The sequence below is a fragment of the Cebus imitator genome, unplaced genomic scaffold (genome assembly GCF_001604975.1).
Source record: "Cebus imitator isolate Cc_AM_T3 unplaced genomic scaffold, Cebus_imitator-1.0 Scaffold148, whole genome shotgun sequence".
Classification (NCBI taxonomy): domain Eukaryota; kingdom Metazoa; phylum Chordata; class Mammalia; order Primates; family Cebidae; genus Cebus; species Cebus imitator.
Window position 1 is genome coordinate 3,513,287 of NW_016107463.1, and position 23,683 is coordinate 3,536,969.

The 23,683-nt window shown below is 33.9% G+C and overlaps 1 protein-coding gene across 2 annotated transcripts in view; it reads left to right on the top strand.

Moving 5' to 3' along the window:
* Positions 1–23,683, top strand: part of FAM83B (family with sequence similarity 83 member B) — a 97,374-nt gene that overhangs the window by 70,360 nt on the left and 3,331 nt on the right. For both annotated transcript variants that reach the window (XM_037743617.1, XM_017542918.2), the window contains exons 3-4: positions 12,041–12,205; positions 12,853–12,977. In XM_037743617.1, coding sequence (XP_037599545.1) covers positions 12,041–12,205; positions 12,853–12,977 — 290 coding nt within the window. The remainder of the gene's footprint in view (positions 1–12,040; positions 12,206–12,852; positions 12,978–23,683) is intronic.

Sequence of the window (23,683 nt, forward strand, 5' to 3'; positions counted from 1 at the left end):
TTTGAGACGGAGTTTCGCTCTTTTACCCAGGCTGGAGTGCAATGGCACGATCTCGGCTCACCACAACCTCCACCTCCTGGGTTCAGGCAATTCTCCTGCCTCAGCCTCCCGAGAAGCTGGGACTACAGGCATGCGCCACCATGCCCAGCTAATTTTTATATTTTTAGTAGAGACGGGGTTTCACCATGTTGACCAGGATGGTCTCAATCTCTTGACCTCGTGATCCACCCTTCTCGGCCTCCCAAAGTGCTGGGATTATCGAATTTTTTTCTTATGCTGATTTCTGGTCTTTTTGCATTCTTCTTATCAATTCATCAGTCTCTTTGAATGCTGTTTGGGCATTTATGTCAGAACCCATCTCTCTATTATAAACTGAGGAATCTCTAATCCTGAGTCAAACCTACTTCCTGCGTAAAAATTCCTGAGTTCTTATAGTTTAAAGAAAAAAAGGAAGCACAGATAGTTACATGGGTGGATGTGAAGATGGATAGATGGATGAATGGTTAGATGGATCAATAGGTAGGTAGATTAAAAAGTAACATAACTTTTTATCACATTGTTTTGACTTAGTCTGATGGCTTTCCTTACCTTATGCAGAAAAATGAAATACTACTTTTGAATTTTAAGTGTTCTTATAATGCTACAATAATTTTCCATGAAATGGAGGTCCCTACACACTAAAGATTTCTCTGTTGTCCATCAGAAGCAATTAGCCATTGAGTCTTGCTTGTCACATCGTCCTTTACAACTTTACCTCCCACCCTCCAACTCCTTTATTCCTGCTTTCGCCATCCACATTGGCATCTTATGCTAGTCTAGGACTGAAACCCCCTAACTCCTCTACCTACAGCAGAAATCCCCATTTCTGACTCATCCTATGTATACAAACACATTAATCTTCTCAGGTATTGTTTTAATCATGTAATTCTTTGAGTATAAAGTTATGAATGGTTCCTTGTGCCTTGTAGAATCCATAGTTAGCCTAGCATTCAAGGACTTTCCTCTGCAATCTGGGGCAAATTTACCGTTACAGTCTTCCTAGCTTTATCACGATCTCTTTCTTCATAGAATTCCATTTCCCAACAACATTGGGCCTCTAGCTGTTCCTGCTGCAGTGCTGCTTTGCTGTCGAACCGTCCTAATGAGTCTGCTCCTATTCCCCAAACCCATCCGCCTCTTCATGCACTGTTTTTCAATTTTCCGTACATAGAGGAATTCTTACTCCTTTCCTCCCTCTTTTTCTTTCTTCCTGCAATGCCCTTCACTCCATTTTTCATGACAGACACCCGTTTATATCACTAAAGTACAAAATAATCGCTATCTCAGGACCATGGAAAATTACATTACTGAGAAAAAGCTATCTACCAAGTGGTCTCGGGGGGAAATTTTTTTTTCTTTAGTCACTTTGCCAATATCTAGATTCTGAACCTTAAACTTAAGAAGTAAAAGCCTGATTCACAAATTCATATTGACTAAGCTTGGAACACTGATGTCTGACAAAATAATTTCATTTTACAGTGCCAGTTGCAACTGCTCGATAGCCTTCAGATTGGTGTTTTCCAACTGGCTCATTCTCTTTTTGTGACAATATATACACTAAGTCCCAATATACTTTAAAGCTATAAAATCAGAACAAGAGCAGCTAATAGGATGTTTAAAATGCATCTGGCTCAGATGCCATTACTAAATCAAATATACCTAGCCAATACTATAGAAGGATCAAGTTCATGCCTTTTGATACCCCTCCTCTCTTCTGGATAGTACACAGATGAACATGGGCAGTATTTGTCTCTGTGACTCTACTTTATTTGCATGACTTACCAACCAACTTCCACATTTTTCTACTGAAATGTCTACTTTTATATGTTATGTTACTATCTTTCATCTGGCTATTATTACATCTTGCAGACCTTGCTCTCTGCTAAGGGACTTTGAATGCCAGTGCTTTCATTTCTTGACATTTAATTTTTAGAAGGCGGTCTCATTTCCTTTATTAAACAAGATCCACAGGGATGCCTCACTCAATGCAGGCTCTAGCTACTGATGACACATAATTCTTAGTCATAAGCAATTATTCTCTTACAGTAGTTTGTTCTACTGTGTTATGTACATTTTATGGCAAATGTCATAATGATTTATAATTCTGTGAATGAGTCTCAGTACTGTATACTCTTCAAGAACAGGTGCCGTGTAGATACTGCATCCCAACAAAAATTTATTGAATACCTGAATATTTCAGTTATAACTACCTCAGAAACTAGGTATAGCAGAGTAAATACTCTCAAGCTGAGTAGTTAATTATGGAAAGATCTAACTAACTCAATAATTATAAAACACATGTTTAGGAAGTTCAAATATGTTTTATTCCAACTCAAAGGTTTTATTTACAACTAAAGTTTTCACTTAACTCTAAAATGATATTTTTAAATATTCTCCTCCCAATGTCTTCTTTACATAATTAAATTAATGATTTAATCCTTTCTCATTTTAATGCATGCTTGTATTCATGATTGGTGAAAATAAAAAAGCTAGAGAAAATTAAAAATATATAACGACGTCCCTTTTGCCTTCTTGTTCAGAATTTTTACCTTGGTCAGAATTTTGAGTAGGCTTTCTTAGTTCAAATTAACAATCTAAAATAATAATTATTACTCATTTTCCCTGTAATAAGTTTTCTTTTAACCACCACCAGTGAAAATGACTAATTATGTATACATTTATAGTACAAAAGTGAAAAATTAATAGCTTTTAAGAAATTAAGCAGAAAAATGTTTATTACTTTTAATGCATAACTAAAAAAGTCTCTTAAAAAATTCCACCCCAAACTCTGTAACTCTTGTTAAAAAATATAGCCTTGTCAGATGTATCCCAGTTTTTACTCTGAATTTTGACCCCGTGTCACTAAATATCTGTAAAATTCAATATGACAAAATTTTAACATTTAAAAATACTAGTGCTGGGTTACAGATATTTGTATTCTTCCTTCAACTTTTCTTTTCTTTTTTTTTTGAGACGGAGTTTCGCTCTTGTTACCCAGGCTGGAGTGCAATGGCGCGATCTCGGCTCACCGCAACCTCCGCCCCCTGGGTTCAGGCAATTCTCCTGCCTCAGCCTCCTTAGTAGCTGGGATTACAGGCACGTGCCACCATGCCCAGCTAATTTTTTGTATTTTTAGTAGAGACGGGGTTTCACCATGTTGACCAGGATGGTTTCGATCTCTTGACCTCGTGATCCACCCGCCTCGGCCTCCCACAGTGCTGGGATTACAGGCTTGAGCCACCACGCCTGGCAAACTTTTCAATTTTATTATTAAAATTGTAGGTTTGACAATTTTAATCATGAAATTGAGAATGAAGGAAAAAAGTCATATATAAATATTACATTTTGATACTCATTCCTAATGAAGTGATTCTATGATAATGAAGTATTAGAATACTAAAACATACACTTTGAAAAATTATGAATGCTTCATAGTTTCCTAGTAAAGTCGATTATTACTTTCAAATAAATATATTTCTCCTTACATTTTTACAAATACTGCCGGAATTTAACTAAAACTGGGTCTGGTACTTCAGTAGCAGCAAGTCAGAAAACACTAGGATTTCTATCTCTGTAGTAACAGCACACATCTTTATTTTAAAGAACATCTGTATTAGTCCGTTCTCATGCTGCTATGGAAAAATATCTGAGATTGGATAATTTATAAAGGAAAGAAGCTTAATTGACATAGTTCTGCAGGACGGGAGATGCCTGAGGAAACTTAACAATCATGGCACAAGGGGAAGCAAACGCGTCCTTCTTCACATGGCAGCAACTCAGAGGAGTACAGAGTGAAGTGGGGGAAAGCCTCTTATAAAACCATCAGTCCTTGGGAGAACTAATTCACACAAGAACAGCATGGAGGTAACCACCCCCATGATTCAGTTACTTCCCACCAGGTTCCTCCCACAATATTTGTGGGGATTATGGGAACTACAATTCAAGGTGAGATTTAGATGGGTACACAGCCAAACCATATCAACATCCTTCTGACATACTGAGATTTGGATTGTGCACAAAGTTAGGAGCATAATTGTTTTCTGGTTGAACAAAATCTACTTTGGCGTTGCCTCCTTTCTCTCTGCCAGCATCCCCTCAAATGGTGTAACTCTGAGCCGAGCTTCCTCTTATTCTTTATAAGGTGCATGATTTGTGTGATCACAGAGCTAGCTTATTCTAATATAGGAGAGGCTGAGAGGTCTTGAGCTTATTTTTCCACCACTGATTACTCCATCCCGATCCTCTGACATCTTGGCTTTGAGGGCCTGTGCTTGGGACATTTACCAGACTAAGTTTCAAAAAAAGTAACTTTTCAGGAAGTAGTGAGGAATTTAGAATATGAAAGACGATTGAATTGTTGAAATCATTAAAAAAAACTATGCCTCGTCTTTGCAGTGTCTTTTAGGCCTACTCTTTCTTTTTCCTCCTAATTCCTTGTGGATTTCCTTATTAGAGCAAAAGTTACTGTAAAAAGCAAAGATGCCTACTTGCACAGAGCTGATATAAAGATTTGCTTAAATTGGACAAAGGTAAAAACGTGATTTATTTTTTGTGGCATTAAGTGTTTTCAAGCCTATGATACGATGCAAAGAATGTGGAAAATAATGTATGCAAATTCCCTTCTGAGTTGCTCTATGTATGCTAGTATTCGTTCTGTAAATTAATGTTGCCATAACAGAAAACCCAAACATGCCCTGACATTTCCAATTGACTTTTGTTACAGTACCCTAGATATCACCAAGCAAGCTATGTACAATGTACCTTTTAATCCAATTGCTAAAGAATTAGTGAGATCTCATTATTTACAATTGGGACTATAGATAACAAGTTGTGTTTGTATCCACCTCGTGATATATAAATCAACTTTGAATAACAGGTTGCCAAGATGTCTAGTGTGACTCAGTTCCCATATTTCAGTATATATAAATGAAGCTCTAATACTCTTTTATGATATCACTTTAAATCTATGTCTATATTATTTTATCCATCATAATCTGGAGTGAATGAATGGTTATTGAAACCATAGAATTTTGGAACCTGGTATATGCAAGATATTCTCTGATTTATTTGTTTATTATATTTAGAGGTGTGTGAGACTCAAAATCATTTCAGTAACTTTCCCAAAATAATTTATGGCAGACCAAACTAGTACATATATAGATATAGCAATTAGGATAGATTCTTAAATATCTGAGAAGTTATTAATACATCTATAATGTAAAGCTATAAGTTACTAAACAATACTGCAGTGCACACAGTATATTATATATAAATTTCATGCAAAATACATACTCTTATTTAGGCTATCGAAGGATTTGGGCCAAAGGTACTTCTTTATATCAACCTCATTTTTTTTTTCCTGAAATCATTTAGCACACTGTTTTTGACAGGGTTTACAGACTTGGAAATATATGTCCCTTAAGTGATCATTTCCTTTTATTTCTGTTATTTAATTCTTAAAAGTTTTTCAGTTGTGTTGAATATTGTTAAGAATACTGTTAGTATAGAGCTCCATTAATCATTTTTTTTTAAATTCGAGCTCCCTGTTAGTTTTTCTTCTGCTGGAAAAAATAAATTCTCCTCTCTGTATATAGGCAATTACAAAGGAAGTCCGAATCCCCTCAAATGAAACATAAAAGATATAATATGCAGTTGTGGGGGTGATAATGACAGTATGTGACTAAAGAACATTAACCTAAGGTACACTTAAATTTCGTTAAGTATCTAGGTCATACAAAAGCATATTGCTAATAGCTCTGTATTGCAATAGACTACAAAGGGACAAACAATGTAGGATTCAACATAAAATACTGAAGATAGTGAAGCATATTTATAAGGAAATGCAAGTTTTCAATGTCAACATTGTGATGAATGTTTTCTATGAAATCTATCATGTATTGTCATTTTTCTTATTGGTTTCTACCACACTTTTTGGTTATTTGGTGCATTTATTAAATTACAGTAAAAATCATAAGGCTTTACATTCTCACGCAATTATATGACTCAGTAGAACTTAGATATTTTCAGTATGCGTATTACTTTCAGACACATTTTCCCAACACACTGTTTTGATAGATACTCTCTTTTCTAGCACTTTTATTGGTCTCCAGACCAAATGTAATAATGAAGCAAATTTTCAAGATCTTTTATAATCTGTATAAATCCTATGTAACAAAATTTATTTCATATTTATGAGCATAATGATCTTTGTATTTAACTGTATGTTAATTCAATAAACATTTTTTAGGTTATTAATCTCATCTTTTTTACCTTTGCCTCTGTATCTTAGCAATGCTAGCCTTGCTCTGTGGATGGCTAAAAATAATTTTACTCATTATTTATGGCTTATCCATGAAGCCCTATTGTCTAGTTCATTCTACTGTATGCCCACCTTTACAATCATGTATATATAGCCAGTTTATATTACTTAACACTTGATGATGTACTTTTTTGAATGGCTTTAAATTGTGTAATGCATCTGAACTTATCAAAATACAAATTGACTGTGTATATAATATATACTGTTGGTGACCTCCGGGGTATGGACCACTTCAGGAAAATTTAGTATGGTAAGAAAGATAAGTGAAAATGAATGTCCCTGGGTCACAATCTTGGAAATCTTTAATACTAAAAGATGGGAAATTTTACTTAAGTCTTAATGACCTGGGATATCATTCTAAAAGTTTTCTAAGTCTCATGTTTCTGATGAATGCATTTCTTTATTTACCTTTTCAAATTACAATTCAAGAATTGTGAATTTGTGACGAGAATTGTGAATTCATGACAAGAATTAATGAAGAAGCAAGAAAAAAATTAAGAAATATATATACTGTCATGGTACTTTAATGAATACCAATTAATATAACTGGTTTCTGTATTAATATAATCGATTGATGTACGTTTTGAAAAGCCTATGCTGATCAGGCATGTAATTTTTCTCCAATTATATACAGCGATTGTGGCCATGTGTTCAACACAGTGCAATTTTGATAACTAACGAACCATGTAATAATTTCAGATCAAGTTTGGCGATCCTCATTTCTAATTATTATTCTTTCCCAGGAATGTAACACACCATTTAAACAAAAAAAAAAAAGCTACATTTTATTTTGCCTTTCTCAGCATAGCTGAAAGTTACTGTAGATTTCAAAAAATTTATTTCACACATCGACTGAGAGTACAAAAAAACAGAAGCCCTGAAAAGCAACCTGGCTTGGTTGACATCAGATAAGCTTCTCAGAGATGTGTCATCTAGTCTTCTGGATCCTGATCCAGCATATCATTTGTCATGCAAGAAAGACTGTCATTTGTTTTGCCTTTAGTGTGACAGAAACATCCATTGGCTGATTGACTTCAATTATTTTTTGCAAACAAAACCCTTTATGTATCCTAGTAATGTGTTTTTGTTCACATCCAATGTCTATCTAAAGTAATGTGTTGCATGAGACTATCTGGCAAATTAAAAATAAATTTTTAGATATGCTAATTAAAGAATACCATGTTTTATAATATTGTTTCTGTATTCAAAAAAAGCTCTGGTTAAAAAATTAGTACCAGACTGTAACAGACATATATTTTTAAAAGTTATTTTGTAAAATAAGTGTATAATATGGACTCAAAAAATGTTAATGCCCATATTAATGCATAGCTAATGCATTACATTAATAATTTTGGGTATGATTTTAAGACTTTTGTGTTTTTGACTTTATGAAAAGTAGTCTCAAACATGGATGAGATTGTTATCACTAGTTTCTCCCTACATCTGGCACTTCATACCATTTATAAATTAGAAAAAGATTGTGGGAAGCTACTGGAATGATTGAAATTTTTCTTTCTAGAGAAAATCTGATAGTACGTTTCACAGGTAGTTGGAAGAATGTCATCACAGATAGCATTTGAGCATGGTCCAGTATTTTGTTTAAACACTGTAATTAGAGTAAATAGAAATGATTTCCTATGTTATCCATAACTTTGCTCATCTTCTAACATATTCACAATGTATCCATTACATTATGCTGTATGTTACCATTTGCCTATTCTCAGGTCATCCATTCCCTTTAATTTCTTTACAATTTTTGTTCCCTGGTCTCTGTCACTCTTTTCAGCACTGTTCATCCGACTACCACCTCTGTTTCTATTTGTTGCCTACCATCTCTAGTATCTGTTAGTAAAAAATATTCTTATCTTTTTAGTTTTTTTAAACTTTATGTTATAAAAAGTTTCAAAAGTAGAAGAATAGTATATGGAGCCCTTATGTACAATCAACTATCTTCAACAATTATTATTCATGACCATTTTTTCCATCCATTATAATGGGAAGTAAATATAAGGTATGATGTTTTCATCTGTAACTGTATTAACATGTATATTTTAAAGATGAGCTACATATTAATCTTGAACAATAATCATTTAATAGGTAATGTTCTTCAGTGCCAGTAGGTTCTAAAACTCATCTATCCTATCCTCATTTCACTGCCTCTCACATTCATGACATCTTCTTTCCTTTATATATCAGTCATTTCAGCCACTACACATTATATATACCTTCAATTTCCCTGCCCTCTTTCAGTTTGTTACACACTCATGGCACCACAGCCATGGCTAAAGCAAACTCTCTGTCTACGCCATTCTACAGCCATGCCACTAAACATGGCTGAAGAATAACTCACAACCACATTGACTGGTCCCATATTAAATTTATGACCTGTTGAGTCTTAAAGCTAACCGGCAACCATATTATATTTTCTTAGTCTATTTTGTTTTTGACTCTCCTAGATGACTATATAGTGCCCTTTTTCTCAGATCTTTAAAATGTCTTCTGGAATCTTCACTCTGAGTTGAAGACCTTGCTTCCTGCTACATTGAGAAAATCAAAGAACCCAGAAGAGAACATCCACAGCACCACTGCCACACTGTCTCCCCACCAGCATCTCCACCTTTATACTTGCCCCTTTGGCTTCATATAATAGACTGTTAATTACTGGTCCTTACTCTCTGTGAGATATATATAGATATACACATATATATATGTGTATATATACATATATATATGTGTATATCTATATATATCTCACAGAGAGTAAGGATATATATACACATATATATGTATATATATATATATGTGTATATATATATATATCTCTCACAGTCTAGTGCAAATGTAAAATATATATTTATTTTACGTTTGCACTATAAAATATAGTGCACAACGTTGTGCTATATTTTATCACTGTGATTATATATATATATAAATAGATATATCAGTGATGTATATAAATAGATACATATATCTGTGATATATACAAATAGATAAATCCGTGCTATATAAATATATATATCTGTGATATATATATAGTGCACTATGATGCAACTATATTTATCACTGTCATATATATAAATATGTATATATCAGTGATACATATAGATATATATCTGTGATATATATAGATATACATATATCTAATATATATAAAATAAATATATATATAATTATTTTACGTTTGCACTAGACTCTATACCTTTTGCCTGCTAAAAGACATTGCTCCAGACATTCTCCCCTTCTCCACCTCACCTCCCACCTTGTCTTGCACTATTAATTTCATTCTAATGTAACATTTTATTAGCATAAAGACATACCATTATTTCTGTCACCTTAAAGCAACATGTTTTTAGATTCTACATATGAGTGATATCATGCAGTATTTGTCTTTCTGTGTTTACCTTATTTCACTTAAAATAATGCCCTCCATTCTAACAAATGTAACAAATAGGATAATTGCATTCTTTTATGGCTGAATAGTATTCATTTATACACACACACACACACACACACACACACCCCACATTTTCCTTGCACATCTGTTGATGGGCACCTAGGTTGATTCTCTAAGCATCATGTTGTACATGCTAATTACATGCAACTTAATGTCAGTTAAAAAATAAAAAGTATAACTTCTTCTGATTCAGCTTTACCCCCACCTACTGCTCAATTTCTCTGCTTCCTATTGTAGCCAAATTACTGAAAAATGTTTTCTATATCTGCTGTATCTAGTATCTGCCCCGATTCTCAATTAAGCCTTCCACTGAGGCTTTTGCTGTTCCCTCTCCACTAAAACTATTCTTGGCCTAACAGTAGGATCAGAACCTCTCGAGTTCACCCTCCTTCCTACAAATGTACTGTCTTTATTGGTGTTCAGGATTCCACCTGTCCTTTATTTCCTCAGTCTCCTTTGCTGGTAGTTTTTCTGGTATTTGAAATTAACTTGAAATGTTAATTTTAACATTCTTCTTAACTTGGAATGTCCCAGCACTTGGTCTTCTTCACTTTTTCTCCCTTTTCTCTCATATCTTATATTCAATCCATCCACAAGATGTTTGTACTCAAATATATCCAGTTTCTGACCATTTTTCTTCATCAGTGACACTACCAGCCTGGTCCTATACATCATCACCTCCCACTTAAGTTGCCCTGGTAGTTGTAACTGGCCTCCTTGTTTCCATCCTTGTTAACACCATTTTAACAATCCTGTTCTTAACACAGTAGCCAGAACAAGCCTTTCAAAATATAACCAGATCACTTTATTACTTCAACTCAAAGCCTTTTAATAGCTTACAGTCTTATTCAGAAAAAAAATACTTAAGGCTTTTAATGCCTTTAAGACACTGTGATAATTGTCTCATTCTCATTTCATTCCTGCTGTCTCCTTTCTGTTTTTTGTCTTGCCAGAGCCGAGTTGCTTGTTTCCTCCGCCTGCATCAATCTTCCTGAAGATAGCAATATGGATAATGTCATTTCCTTTTACTTCTGTTCAAAGGGCACTGTCTCAAAAAGACCTTCCCTTCTGAATTTCCAGGAACCCATGATCCCTATTCTGCTCTATTTTTTTCCCCAAAAAACTTATAGCTTGTTACATAATTGACTTATCTTTATTATTTATTATGTCTTCCCCCACTAGAAAATATAAGCTTCACAAGGGCAGAATTTTGTTTTTCTTGCATGGTCCATAGTAGGTGGTCAATAAATACGACTGGCACGTGGAAGGGGGACAACTTCTTAAATGATTTTTCCCCTTCTTCTAGCAGTATTTTACTTTCATTTCAACAATCGACACAGACTCTACGTCTTAGGGACCTGTTCTTTAGGGTATTTCCTTCTCAATTATATCCCCTTTTTAATTCACTTTTTTCTTTTGCTTATTTTATCTGCTAAACTCATTTTAGGCAAGTACAGTTGACTCATTAAACAACATGGGTGTGAACTGCTTCTATCCACTTATATGCAGATTTTTTTTCAACCAAACATGGGTAGAATATCCCAGTATTTATGGAGTGTGAAACTCACATATATGGAAGGCTGCTTTCCATATGCGCAGGCTCTTCAGTGCTGACTGTGGACTTGAGTATGTACAGATTTTGGTATATGCAGAGGTCCTGGAACCATTCTCCCAGTAAACCGAGGAACAACTGTATGTTTAATTTTTTAGTCTTCAAGTCATCTTATACTCTTTCTCCATCTTTCATCTTTTCCTAGGTATATTTCTATTTCTAGGATTTTTTTTTTCTCTGTCTCAGTTCCTGAAGACCTTTATTCTTAATGACTGGTATAAAAAATCCTACTTTCCCCTGGAAATATCTCTTAAGAGAAATTGTAACACTGATTTCAACCTTGTCCCATTTGTCTACCTTATAGGCAGTCTTGAAATCCATGATTTGGATTCGCCCATTTTTCAAAATCCTACAGGAATGCAGATTTTATTTAAATTAAAGCTAACATGAAAACGACATAGTGTTACAAATCTACATATAGTTATTAGCTTATTTTTAATATGATTTTATCTATTTTAGAAAATGAAATGAATATTTGTATGTACATATATATTACATATATGTACATTTCTATAATTAATGATTTTATTTTATCTGACCTTTACTGAATGTAAACAATTTCTTAATCGTTCTCTATTAAGGATCTAAAATTGTTTCATATTCTTATCTTTAACAGGTCATTGCTTTAGTGATGGATATATTTACAGATGTGGACATTTTCAAAGAAATAGTTGAGGCATCAACCCGAGGAGTATCTGTATACATTCTGCTTGATGAGTCCAATTTTAATCATTTTCTAAATATGACTGAGAAACAAGGTTGTTCAGTTCAGCGTCTCAGGGTAAGAATTATGTGTTTTTTCTCAAGTATTTTGTGTGTCATTTTCAACTCAGTCAAATTTAAGGCATGTTAAGATAGATGAATATAAAAGTTAAAAAGAAAAAAGTATCCATATTTAAGGTTATGGGATGACTGATCACAGAAAGCTCCCCTGTACTTTTCAGAATGTGACAGAAAGCACATCTTCATGAGGGCTTTATATTGTGCTTTTATTGATTAATATTTAATATATCAGTTTTCCATGCACAGCTTTGAAAGCAATGACTCAGGTGCTTCTATGGTTCAGTATGTATTGTGTATCAGAATCATTTGGCATAGTATTTTCTGTTATTTTTGACTTTTTAAAGGTTAATTTTAACTTTAGTTAATTTATCATCAAGGCATTATAACCCAAAAGGGCTTATTATAGTCAGATCCTGAGTGATTTTTGATGCCATTCTATGTAAAAATAAAATGAAATCTCCTATTTAAGCTATGTTGAAATGTATATTTTAAATGATTACTTTTCTTAAGGATTTAATATTTGGGAGTATTTTTTAATTATTTCAATTTTTTTTTGCATTATGATTCTATCATATATGGATTTTGGTTTTCAAAATACTGTTTTCCTAGCCATAATTTTTGCTTTTTATTTATATATAATTCTAGAATATTCGAGTACGAACAGTAAAAGGCCAAGATTATCTTTTTAAAACCGGGGCAAAATTCCATGGAAAAATGGAACAGAAATTTTTGTTAGTTGACTGCCAGAAAGTGATATACGGTTCTTACAGGTAAGATCATTATGTCTACCTTCAGTATTATCAATCATTTAGATGATTTATTAGATTCACATTTCAATATAATCTGTTAAGCTCTTTCTTAAAAATTGAAAAAAAAAAAAGAAAAACAAACACTTGCATGGGAGGTTAGAGACCTACATTTGAGTTATGGGCCTGCCACTAAAGAGCATCACGATCTTAGGCAAATCATATAACTTCCTTGAGCTTCAGGTTCTTCATCCAGAAAATGAAGACATTGACCAATATCTAAGCTTCCCTACAGCTCTATGGTACCAAAAGTGGTTTTGCTTCTTATGGAAACATTACATAGTGTGGATTTAGTTACAATCGTTTGTAAAAACAGAAGCTATTTACCACTTTAAATAGTGGTATTGGATTTTTCTTATTTTGTATTCTTAAGAATCTGATCAAAGCAGAATTGGCTGCCCAGTCTACGTGAGGCTAGTTTGAGAGTGTAAGTGCTGCCCTAATCTTCTCTTATAAATAAATCCCTGGCTTCAGTCCTGAACAAGATACATAGTGATGCTTCATAAACAGGTAAATAAAAGCACCAGCAAACACTCATGAACTGCTAGGTCACGTAGCTTCATTATTAAATACCAAGGGAAGGATCCAGAAGAGCTGTGGATGTAAACATGACTGTGTAAGGCAAAATATTTGTCTCCTGTCTTAATTACAAAGTCCATGAAAAGGAAGTACCACATTGAAATGGTGGCCTTGGGCAGGTTACTTTATTTGGTTGTACATTAGTTTGCTCAGCTGTAAAGTGAGGAGAATCATAGAACCGGCCTCATGTCATTGCTGTGGGGACTAGATGGGTTAATGCATCCCAAACCCCTAATGTTAACTATTATTTTAGGACTTGATCTGCTACTTTCTGCCAACTCTCTCTTTAATCTCTGGCTCTTTTTTAAAAAACATGCTGTTTGGAGATCCACATGAATATATGTTATGAGCAGAAAATACAACTAGTGCTTGAAATTAGTGAGTCCTTTTAAAGACTCATTATATGTGAATATATTTGTCCAGACTCACTTGGTTTTAGAGAGTTTTTCATTCAACTTTTAATTAAAGTTGAGAGTTCACCTGACTTATAGAATGATTGTTATTTAAGCTCATCATAAATAATACTGTTATTGTTATTTAACTTTTAAGATTATCTTCAATAGTCGATTTACCTCAACTTTGTTTTGCTCTCACTAGATATTAATAAGTGCTAGTATTGCAATGACTGTAGCTGAGCTAACTTTGATTAATGTGGGGAAAATCAAACAACAGCAGTGACCAAAAAAAAAAAAAAATTATATGTCTATATCTTTCTGTCTGTGAGGAGGAAGCCGGAGGCAGAATTAATGGAATTCCCAGGACCATGGATTATTAAAATTCATCACAACTCTTAACTAACACTCTATTCTCTTTGTTATCTCAAATTCATTTTAAGTATATATTTTTAAATAATGCCTGGTTGTCAATCATTGCCCTTTTTATTATTTCTCTGACATTATCATGGACCTTTCCTATTGCTAAAAATATTTGAACAGGATGTGGTAGACTACCTATGAAGTAGTTTGGTTAAAAGTGAATTTCTTTTTGGTTTAAAAACAGCCTTTGTCCCTTGTATTCTAGTATTGCCATTGTTTTCCTCATAGGCAAGTTGGAAATGCCTTCTTTAATTCAATATTCTTTGCCATGGGATGTCATTGGACTCTAAACTCCTACCATTCCTGGAGAGGCCCAGAATCTGTATCTACCACAGTTACACATTGTGTGACAGCTCACTCATCTTGATGATGATTTTATCAGGAAAACATGAGGAGTTTTTTCATAACATGATACTAAAATTGATGAATGTTTAGTAAAGCATTGTCTCTAAATCAAACTGAGAGATAATTTTATAGGTTTTTAAATTTCTAATCTCATGAAGTTGATAAAAGTTACTTTCAAAAGACAAGTTGACTGAAGTTGGCAGCTCTCAGGTTCCATTTTTTTTAAATTATACTTTAAGTTCTGGGGTACATGTATAGAACATGCAGATTTGTTACATAGGAATACACATGCCATGGTGGTTTGCTGCATCCATCACCCCATCATCTATATTAGATATTTCTCCTAATGCTATCCCTCCCTTATGCGCCCAGCCCCTGCTATCCCTCGCCTAGTCCCCCAGCCCCCGACAGGCTCTAGTGTATTATGTTTCCCTCCCTGTGTCCGTGTTGTTCAACACCCACTTATGAGTGAGAGCATGCAGTATTTGGTTTTCTGGTCTTGTGTCAGCTTGCTGAGAATGGTGGTTTCCAGCCTTATCCATGTCCCTGCAAAGGGACTCATCCCTTTTTATACTTGCATAGTATGCCATGGTGTATATGTGCCACATTTTTTTAATCCAGTCTAATGTTGATGGGCATTTGGGTTGGTTTCAATTCTTTGCTATTGTGAACAGTGCTGCAATAAACATATGTGTGCATGTGTTTCTTTATAATAGAATGATTTATAATACTTTGGGTATATAGTCAGTAATGGGATTGCTGGGCCAAATTGTATTTCTGGTTCTAGATCCTTGAGGAATTGCCACACTCTCTTCCACAATGGTTGAACTAATTTACACTCCCACTAGTAGTGTAAAAGCATTCCTGTTTCTCCACATCCTCTCCAGCATCTGTTGTCTCCTGATTTTTCAATGATCACCATTCTAACTGGCGTGAGATGGTATCTCAGTGTGGTTTTGATTTTCATTTCTTTAATGCCCAATGACCAGTGATGACGAGCACTTTTTCATATGCTGCGTAAATGTCATCTTTTGAGAAGTGCCTGTTCATATCCTTCACCCACTGTCTGATAGGTTGTTTATTTTTCTCTTGTAAATTTGTTTAAGTTTTTTGTAGATTCTGGTTGTTAGCCCTTTGTCAGATGAAGAGATTGCAAAAATTTTTCCCATTCTCTTGGTTGTTGGTTCACTCTACTGATAGTTTCTTTGCTGTGCAGAAGCTCTTTAGTTTCATTAGATCCCATTTGTCTATTTTGGCTTTTGTTGCCATTGCTTTTGGTGTTTTAGTCATGAAGTCCTTGCCCACGCCTATGTCCTGAATGGTATTGCCTAGGTTTTCTTCTAGGGTTTTTATGTTGTTAAGTCTTATGTTTAAATATTTAATCTACCTGGAGTTAATTTTTGTATAAGGTGTAAGGAAGGGATCCAGTTTTAGCTTTCTACATATGGCTAGCCAGTTTTCCCAACACCATTTATGAAATAGGGAATCCTTTCCCCATTGCTTGTTTTTGTCATACTTGTCAAAGATCAGGTGGTTGTAGATCTGCGGTGTTACTTCTGAGGCCTCTGTTCTGTTCCATTGGTCTATATCTCTGTTTTGGTACCAGTACCATGCTGTTTGGATTACTTATCCATCACAATGAAGTCAGCTACCTCCCTGAGATGCAAGGCTGGTTCAACATACACAAACCAATAAATGTAATCCATCACATGAACAGAAACAAAGACAAAAACCCCATAATTATCTCAGTACATGCAGAGAAGGCCTTCGACAAAATTTAATAGCCCTTTATGCTAAAAATTCTCAATAAGCTAGCTATCAATGGAATGTATCTCAAAATAATAGGATCTATTTATGACAAACCCATAGCCAACATCATACTGAATGGGCAAAAACCTGGAAGGATTCCCTTTGAAAACAGGCACAAAACTAGGATGCCATCTCTCACCACTCCTTCTCAACATAGTATTGGAAGTTCTGGCCAGGGCAATTAGGCAATTGAAAGAAATAAAGGAATTTAATTAGGAAAAGAAGAAGTCAAATTGTCTCCATTTTTAGACAACATGATTGTTTATTTAGAAGATCCCATCGTCTCAGCCCAAAATCTCCTTAAGCTGATAAGCAACTTCAGCAAAGTCTCAGGATACAAAATCAAGGTGCAAAAATCACAAGCATTCCTATACACCAATAACAGACAGAGAGCCAAATCATGAGTGAACTCTCATTCACAATTACAACAAAGAGAATAAAATACCTAGAAGTACAACTAACAAGGGATGTGAAGGACCTCTTCAAGGAGAACTACAAATCACTGCTCAAGGAAATAAGGGAGGACACAAACAGATGGAAAAACATTTCATGCTCATGGTTAGGAAGAATCAATATCGTGAAAATGGCCATACTGCCCAAAGTAATTTATAGATTCAATGCTATCCCTGTCAAGCTACATTGACTTTCTTCATAGAATTGGAAAAAACCACCTTAAATTTCATATGGAACCAAAAAGAGCCCATATACCCAAGACAATCCTAAGCAAAAAGAACGAAGCTGGAGGCATGACTTCAAACTATACTACAAGGCTGCAGTAGTCAGGCCCCATTTCTAACCACGCATAAAGATCATCATCGTCGAGGTCCATGCTACAACCAGCATACTGTTACTATTTAAACTCAATGGACTGTAAACCCCCAGCCAGGAACTCAGAATTTTTAAGTCAACTTCATGATTAATGTCTGACAGTGTGTGTTTAGTGGATCTGGAAGTAGATAATTTTTTATCCATGAAAATATTTGCACATTTGAAAATATTTCTTAAAAACATTTGAAAATGTTTCTTAAAAAATCAAATATTATTAAATTATGTACAGTACGAAACAGTGGTTTTTGTTTTCCATCTCTAACCACCTCTGGTCCTGATCTCCAGATACAGTTGTCAGTTCTTTTAGTTCTTCTGATACTTATTTCATCTCTTAAATAACATGATTATACTATTCTTTTTTAATTTACCAATTTCACATATTATCTTAGCTTTTGATATTTGGAGAATTGTATTCTCTACCTATTATTTCTTCTAGTCCCCATTCTTCCAATATAGTTCTATCATAATTTTTGGTTAAATGTGAAGTCCAGGCCTACATTGTTGAAACTGTCATAATGGATCACTGATGAGCCAAAGAGTGATATATGTTTTTTTTTTTTTTTCATAACAAAGTTAATAACAGCCATTTTTTTTAATTCATTGTCTTTATTTTCTATTCTTTTTAAAAAATAAAAGTAGTTTATAAAACGTTATATAAAGAAAACGTATTAATCCAACTGATAACGAAAGTAATAAAAAATCTTATAACAATTGATAACATCTATTAGAAAATAGAAATATTTAAAAACTGCTTCAATATGAGAAAGACAGGATGAAAAAAACAAGCTTTGTAAATATGAATAATATATTTAAGTATTTTTTGCCAAAACCAGAAAAAGATACATATGATACACATAGAACTTGGATTATACCTTCTGTTCGACTGTTGGTATAAAAGCTAGCCAGTGAAAATAAATGAAAATAAAAATAAGTTATGGAACATGGATAGAAAAGTGTGATGACTTGTAGATAAAATTGCTGTTTATATAGAACACCCAGAAAAAAATCTTGTTTTCTATTTGTCTGTTGCTACTTTTTTCTCTAGTTGACCACACAGATTTTGCAGCACATGAATGACTTTCCCAAATGCTCAGTTACTGCCAACCGTCTGTGATATCCCATCTGAACTAGCAGTTCCTTAAATTGGAGGCACACCTGGGGGCCTGGTATTTCCCATATTTCTAAGTGATTTGATCCATGATTTCTTAAATCCCATTTTTCCTTGCTTTTGTTTCCAAGTCTTCATTTTTCTCCCAAGATTGCTCAAGGACTTTTAAGATAAAAAAATTTATAATTCTAGGTCATTTATGGCTTAACGTGGGATGGAACTCTAAGTTGAACCATTTTTCTTCTGAATTGGTAAGATATCCCATAGTCAAAGTTGCTGCTGAGAAGTTTCAACAATTACTATTAGTCACATTCTTCTCATGCAGCCATTTTTTCTTTCCTGAACCTTTCAGGATTTCTCTTTTTTCCCTATTAATTTGTTTTTCTTTTTTCCAGTTTCTTGAGGTATAAAGTTAGGTTGTTGCATGAGATCTTTTGGCTTTTAAAAAAATGTTTTATTGATACAAATATTTGTACATATTCATAAGGTATAGGTCATATTTTATTACACGTGTAGACTAGGTAATGATTAAGTCAGGAGAGATCTTTTAGCTTTTTTAATATATGTATTTATAGCTATAAACTTCCCTCTTAGTGCTTTTGCTACATCTCATAAATTTTGATATCTTGTGTTTTTTATGTTCATTTGTCTCAAGGTATTTTCTAATTTCCTTTGTGACTTCTTTTACTCATTGGCTATTTCAAAACTGTGTTGTTTACTTTCCACCTTTCTGTGAGTTTTCCAGTTTTCCTTGTGCCATTGATTGCTAGTTTTGTTCTGTTGCAGTCAGATAAGATACTTTGTGTGATTTAAATCTTTAATTTGTTGAGGTTTGTTTTGCCTAAGAAATGGTCTGTCTTGGAGAATATACCATGTGTACTTGAGAAGAATGTATATTCTGCCTTTGTCAAGTGTTCTGTATGTGCCTATTAGGTGCTGTTGGTCTGTACTCTTGTTCAAGTTGTCTGTGTTCATTTTGGTCTTGTGTGACATTGTATTCATTATTGAAAGTGAGCATCGAAGTCTCTTACTAATACTGTGTTGCTGTCTGTTTTCCCCTTCAATTCTGTTAAAGTTTGCTTTGTATTTTAGGAGCTCTGAGGTTTGCTGTACAAATACTTATAATTGTTATATCTTCTTGATGAATTGACCCCTTTTTCATTATATAACATTCTTCTTTATCTCTTGTAAGTTCTTTTTTTAAAATTAAAATTAAATTAATTTTATTTTAATTTAAAAATGTTATTTCTTTTTTTATCCTCTTTTAGCTTATGTGCATCCTTAGTTTAAAGGTGAGTCTCTGGAAGATAGCATATATTTGGATGCTGGTTTTTTTTAATCCATTCAATTTATGTCTTCCAGTGAGGTAATTTAATCCATGTACCTTTTAACTAATTACTGATAGAGGACTTACTATTGTCATTTTTTTTTTTCTGTATATCTTATAACTTCTTTGTTCTTCTTTCCCTCTTTACTACAGTCTTTTGTGTTTTGTTGATTTTTTTTCACACATATGCTTTGATTATCTTCTCATTTCCTTTTGTGTGTGTTCTAAAGATACTTTCTTTTCAGTAGTCACTAGAATTACATAAAACTTTTTAAAGTTATATCATTCTGTTTTAAACTGATAACTTCAATCACATGTGAAAACTCCACTCCTTTATAGCTCTGTTCCTCTCTTTACATAATTGTCACAAATTACATCTTTATATATTATTTACCAATAAGCACAAATTTAAAGTTATTTTTTCAATCGTTCACATTTAAATTCTGTGAACCATGTCTGCAACTAGTGCATGTCACTTCATTTGTCTACATACTTACTTTTATTGGAGAACCTCATATTTTCATAAGGCTTTGTGTTGCTCTCTACCATCCTTTTATTTGAACTTAAAAGATCCACTTTAGCATTTCGTGTAGAGTAGAGCTACTAGTAATGAACTTCCTCAGATTTCAGTTATCTGGGACAGTCTTAATTTCTCCTTCCTTTTGAAGGACAGTTTTGCTGGATTCTTGGTGTTATCAGTGTTTTTCTTATAGCTCTTTGATTATATTTTCCTACTCCATTATAGCCTACAAAGTTTCTGCTAAGAAAGTCACTGATAATCTAATGGAAGCTCCCTTGTATGTGACAAATCGCATTTCTTTTGTTGCTTTTAAGATTTTCTCTCTGTCTTTGACTTTAAACAGGTCTGATTATAATGTGTCTTGGTATACATTATACCAAGTATATATATATACTGGTATTTTGGATTTATGCCAGTTTGAGTTCTTTAAAATTCACACATCAGTTTTTTTCCTCAGACTCAGAAAGTTTTTGTCCACTATTGCTTCAAATGAGTTATCTGATCCTTTGTCTCCCCTCTTTCTCAGCTTCTCATAATGCGTATATTGATCTGCTTGGTAGTCCCATAAATTATTTAGTATATCTTTGCTTTTCTTCATTTTTTTTTTTTTTTCATTATGCTCCTCTGACTGAGTGATTTCAGTGACCTGTCTTCAGGTTTATTCATTATTTCTTCTGCCTGATCAAGTCTGCTATTTGAACCCTTCTAATGAATTATTCAGTTATTTTATTTTTCGGTTCTAGAACTTCCTTTTAGTTCTATTTTATAGTTGTTGATATTTTCATTCCATTGATATATCATTTTCCTGACTTTGTTTACTTGTCTGTGTGTGTGTGTTGTTGTTGTTTTTGTTTGTTTTTAGTTCATTGAGCATTTTCATATCAGTTATTCTAAATATTTTATCAGGGCGCTCATAGATCTGTAATTCTTTAGGGTCAGTTTCTGGAGTTTTATTTTATTTCTTATGATTGGACTGAGTTCCCCTGCTTCTTCATATATCTTGTAATTTTTGCTAGTATTCAGACATTTTAAAAATAAGCAGTCACCTCCCCTAGTCTTTGTATACTGTCTTTGTTCAGGGGAAGACCTTTACCATTGAGCGTAGTCACAGATTTTTATATTAAAAGATCCTGATTGGCATTTTGACTGGCATGGTTTCTGAGGCCTACATTTACTAATACTGTATAAAGTGAGTACAGTGAAGTCTGTCCTTTAGTGATTGAGGCAGCTGGCCACAAATCCTGTTTATAGCTCTTGGCATCTTAAATTATACTTATTCAGTAAGCCACAGAGATAACAGTCTGAAAACTTACAGACTCTTAAAATATATGCATTAGCATAGCCGTATCATACATTATATCATGTTAGAGCTATAAAGCATTGCAGCTGTTATGCTGTCCATATTCTTGCGTTCAATATGAGGAAAGTGAAGCCCAAGCTCGTGTGGCTACAACTCAGCAGAAGCCAGGCCTCTTGACTTTTTCTCCAATACTAGCTTTACTACATTCTGCCACGATGATATATATGAAATATATCAATTTTTATGCCATAAAGTTTCAACACAGATGCAAAGTACACAGCAGGTTTCCTATCTTTCTTTCTTTCTTTTAATGTTCTAAATTATTTCATTAGTGTTTTGGGAACAGTTGGTTTTCGGTTGCATGGATAAGTTCTTTAGTGGCGTTTTCTGAGATTTTGGTGCACCCATTACCCAAGCACACTCTACACAAAGTGTAGTCTTTTACCCCTAACCCCTCTCCTACCCTCTCCTTCTAGTTCCTGAAGGTCATTATGTCATTCTGATGCCTTTGCATCTTCATATCTTAACTCTCACTTGTAAGTGAGAACATAAAATATTTGGTTTTCCATTCCTGAATTACTTCACTTAGAATAATTGTCCCCAATTCCATTCAGATTGCTGCAAATGCCATTATTTTGTTCTTTTTTTATGGTTGAGTAGTATGCTGCGGTATATACATACCACATTTTCTTTATCCACTTGTTGGTTGATGAGCATTAATACTGGTTCCATATTTTTGCTATTTCAAATTGTGCTGCTATAAACATGCATGTGCAAGTGTTTTTCATAAAATGACTTACTTTCCTCTGGGTGGATACCCAATAGTGCGATTGCCAGATTGAATGGTAGTTCTAAGTTTAGTTCTTCAAGAAATCTTCACCCTATTTTCCATAGTGGTTGTACTAGTTTACATTCCTACCAGGAGTGTAAAAATGTTCGCTTTCACCACATGCATGCCAATGCCTACTAGTTTTTGATGTTTTAATTATGGCCATTCTTGCAGGAGTAAGGTGGCACCTCATTTTTAATTTGCATTTCCCAGATAATTAGTGATGTTTAGCATTTTGTTTTGTGTTTTTGTTGGTCATTTGTATATTTTCTTTTGAGAATTGTCTATTCATATCTTTTGCCCACTTTTGATGTGATTATTTATTTTTTTCTTGCTGATTTGAGTACCTTATGGATTCTGGATATTAATCCTTTGTTGGATGCAGAGCTGGTGAATATTTTCTCCCACTCTGTTTACTCTGCTGATTATTACTTTTGCTGTATAGAAGCTTTTTTGTTCTATCTATTTTTATTTGTTTGCTTTTGTTGCATTGGCTTTGGGGTTCTTGGTCATGAACTCTGCATAAGCCAATGTCTAGAAGAGTTTTTACGATGTTATCTTTTAGAATTGTTATGATTTCAGTCTTAGATTTAAGTGTTTGACTCACCTTGAGTTGATTTTTGCTTAAGGTAAGAAATGAGGATTCAGTTTCATCCTTTTACATGTAGCTTACCAATTATTCCAGTACCATTTGTTGAATAGGGTGTTCTTTCCCCACTTTTTGTTTTGGTTTGCTTTGCTGAAGATCAGTTGGCTGTAGGTATTTGGCTTTATTTCTGGTTTCTTTATTCTGTCCCATTGGTGTATGTGCCTATTATTATACCAGTACCGTGCTGTTTTGGTACCCATAGCCTTGTAATATAATTTGAAGTCAGGTAATGTAATGCTTGTAGATTTGTTCATTTTGCTTGGTTTTGCTTTGACTCTGTGGGTTCTTTTTTGGTTCCATATGTTAGGATTGTTTCTTCTTGTTCTGTTAAAAATGATGTTGGTATTTTGATGGGAATTGCATTAAATCTGCAGATTGCTTTTGAAAATGCACAGCAAGTTTTTCTTTGGACTTCTGGAAAGTTGTGGATTCAAAGCTATAATCTGAGTTGCATTGTTATTTAAAATATGAATATGAGGATTGGAAGACATGTATTATAAGCATGGAATGATAGAAAACATTCTAAATAATGGTAGCCAAAAAACCATACAAAAACATATT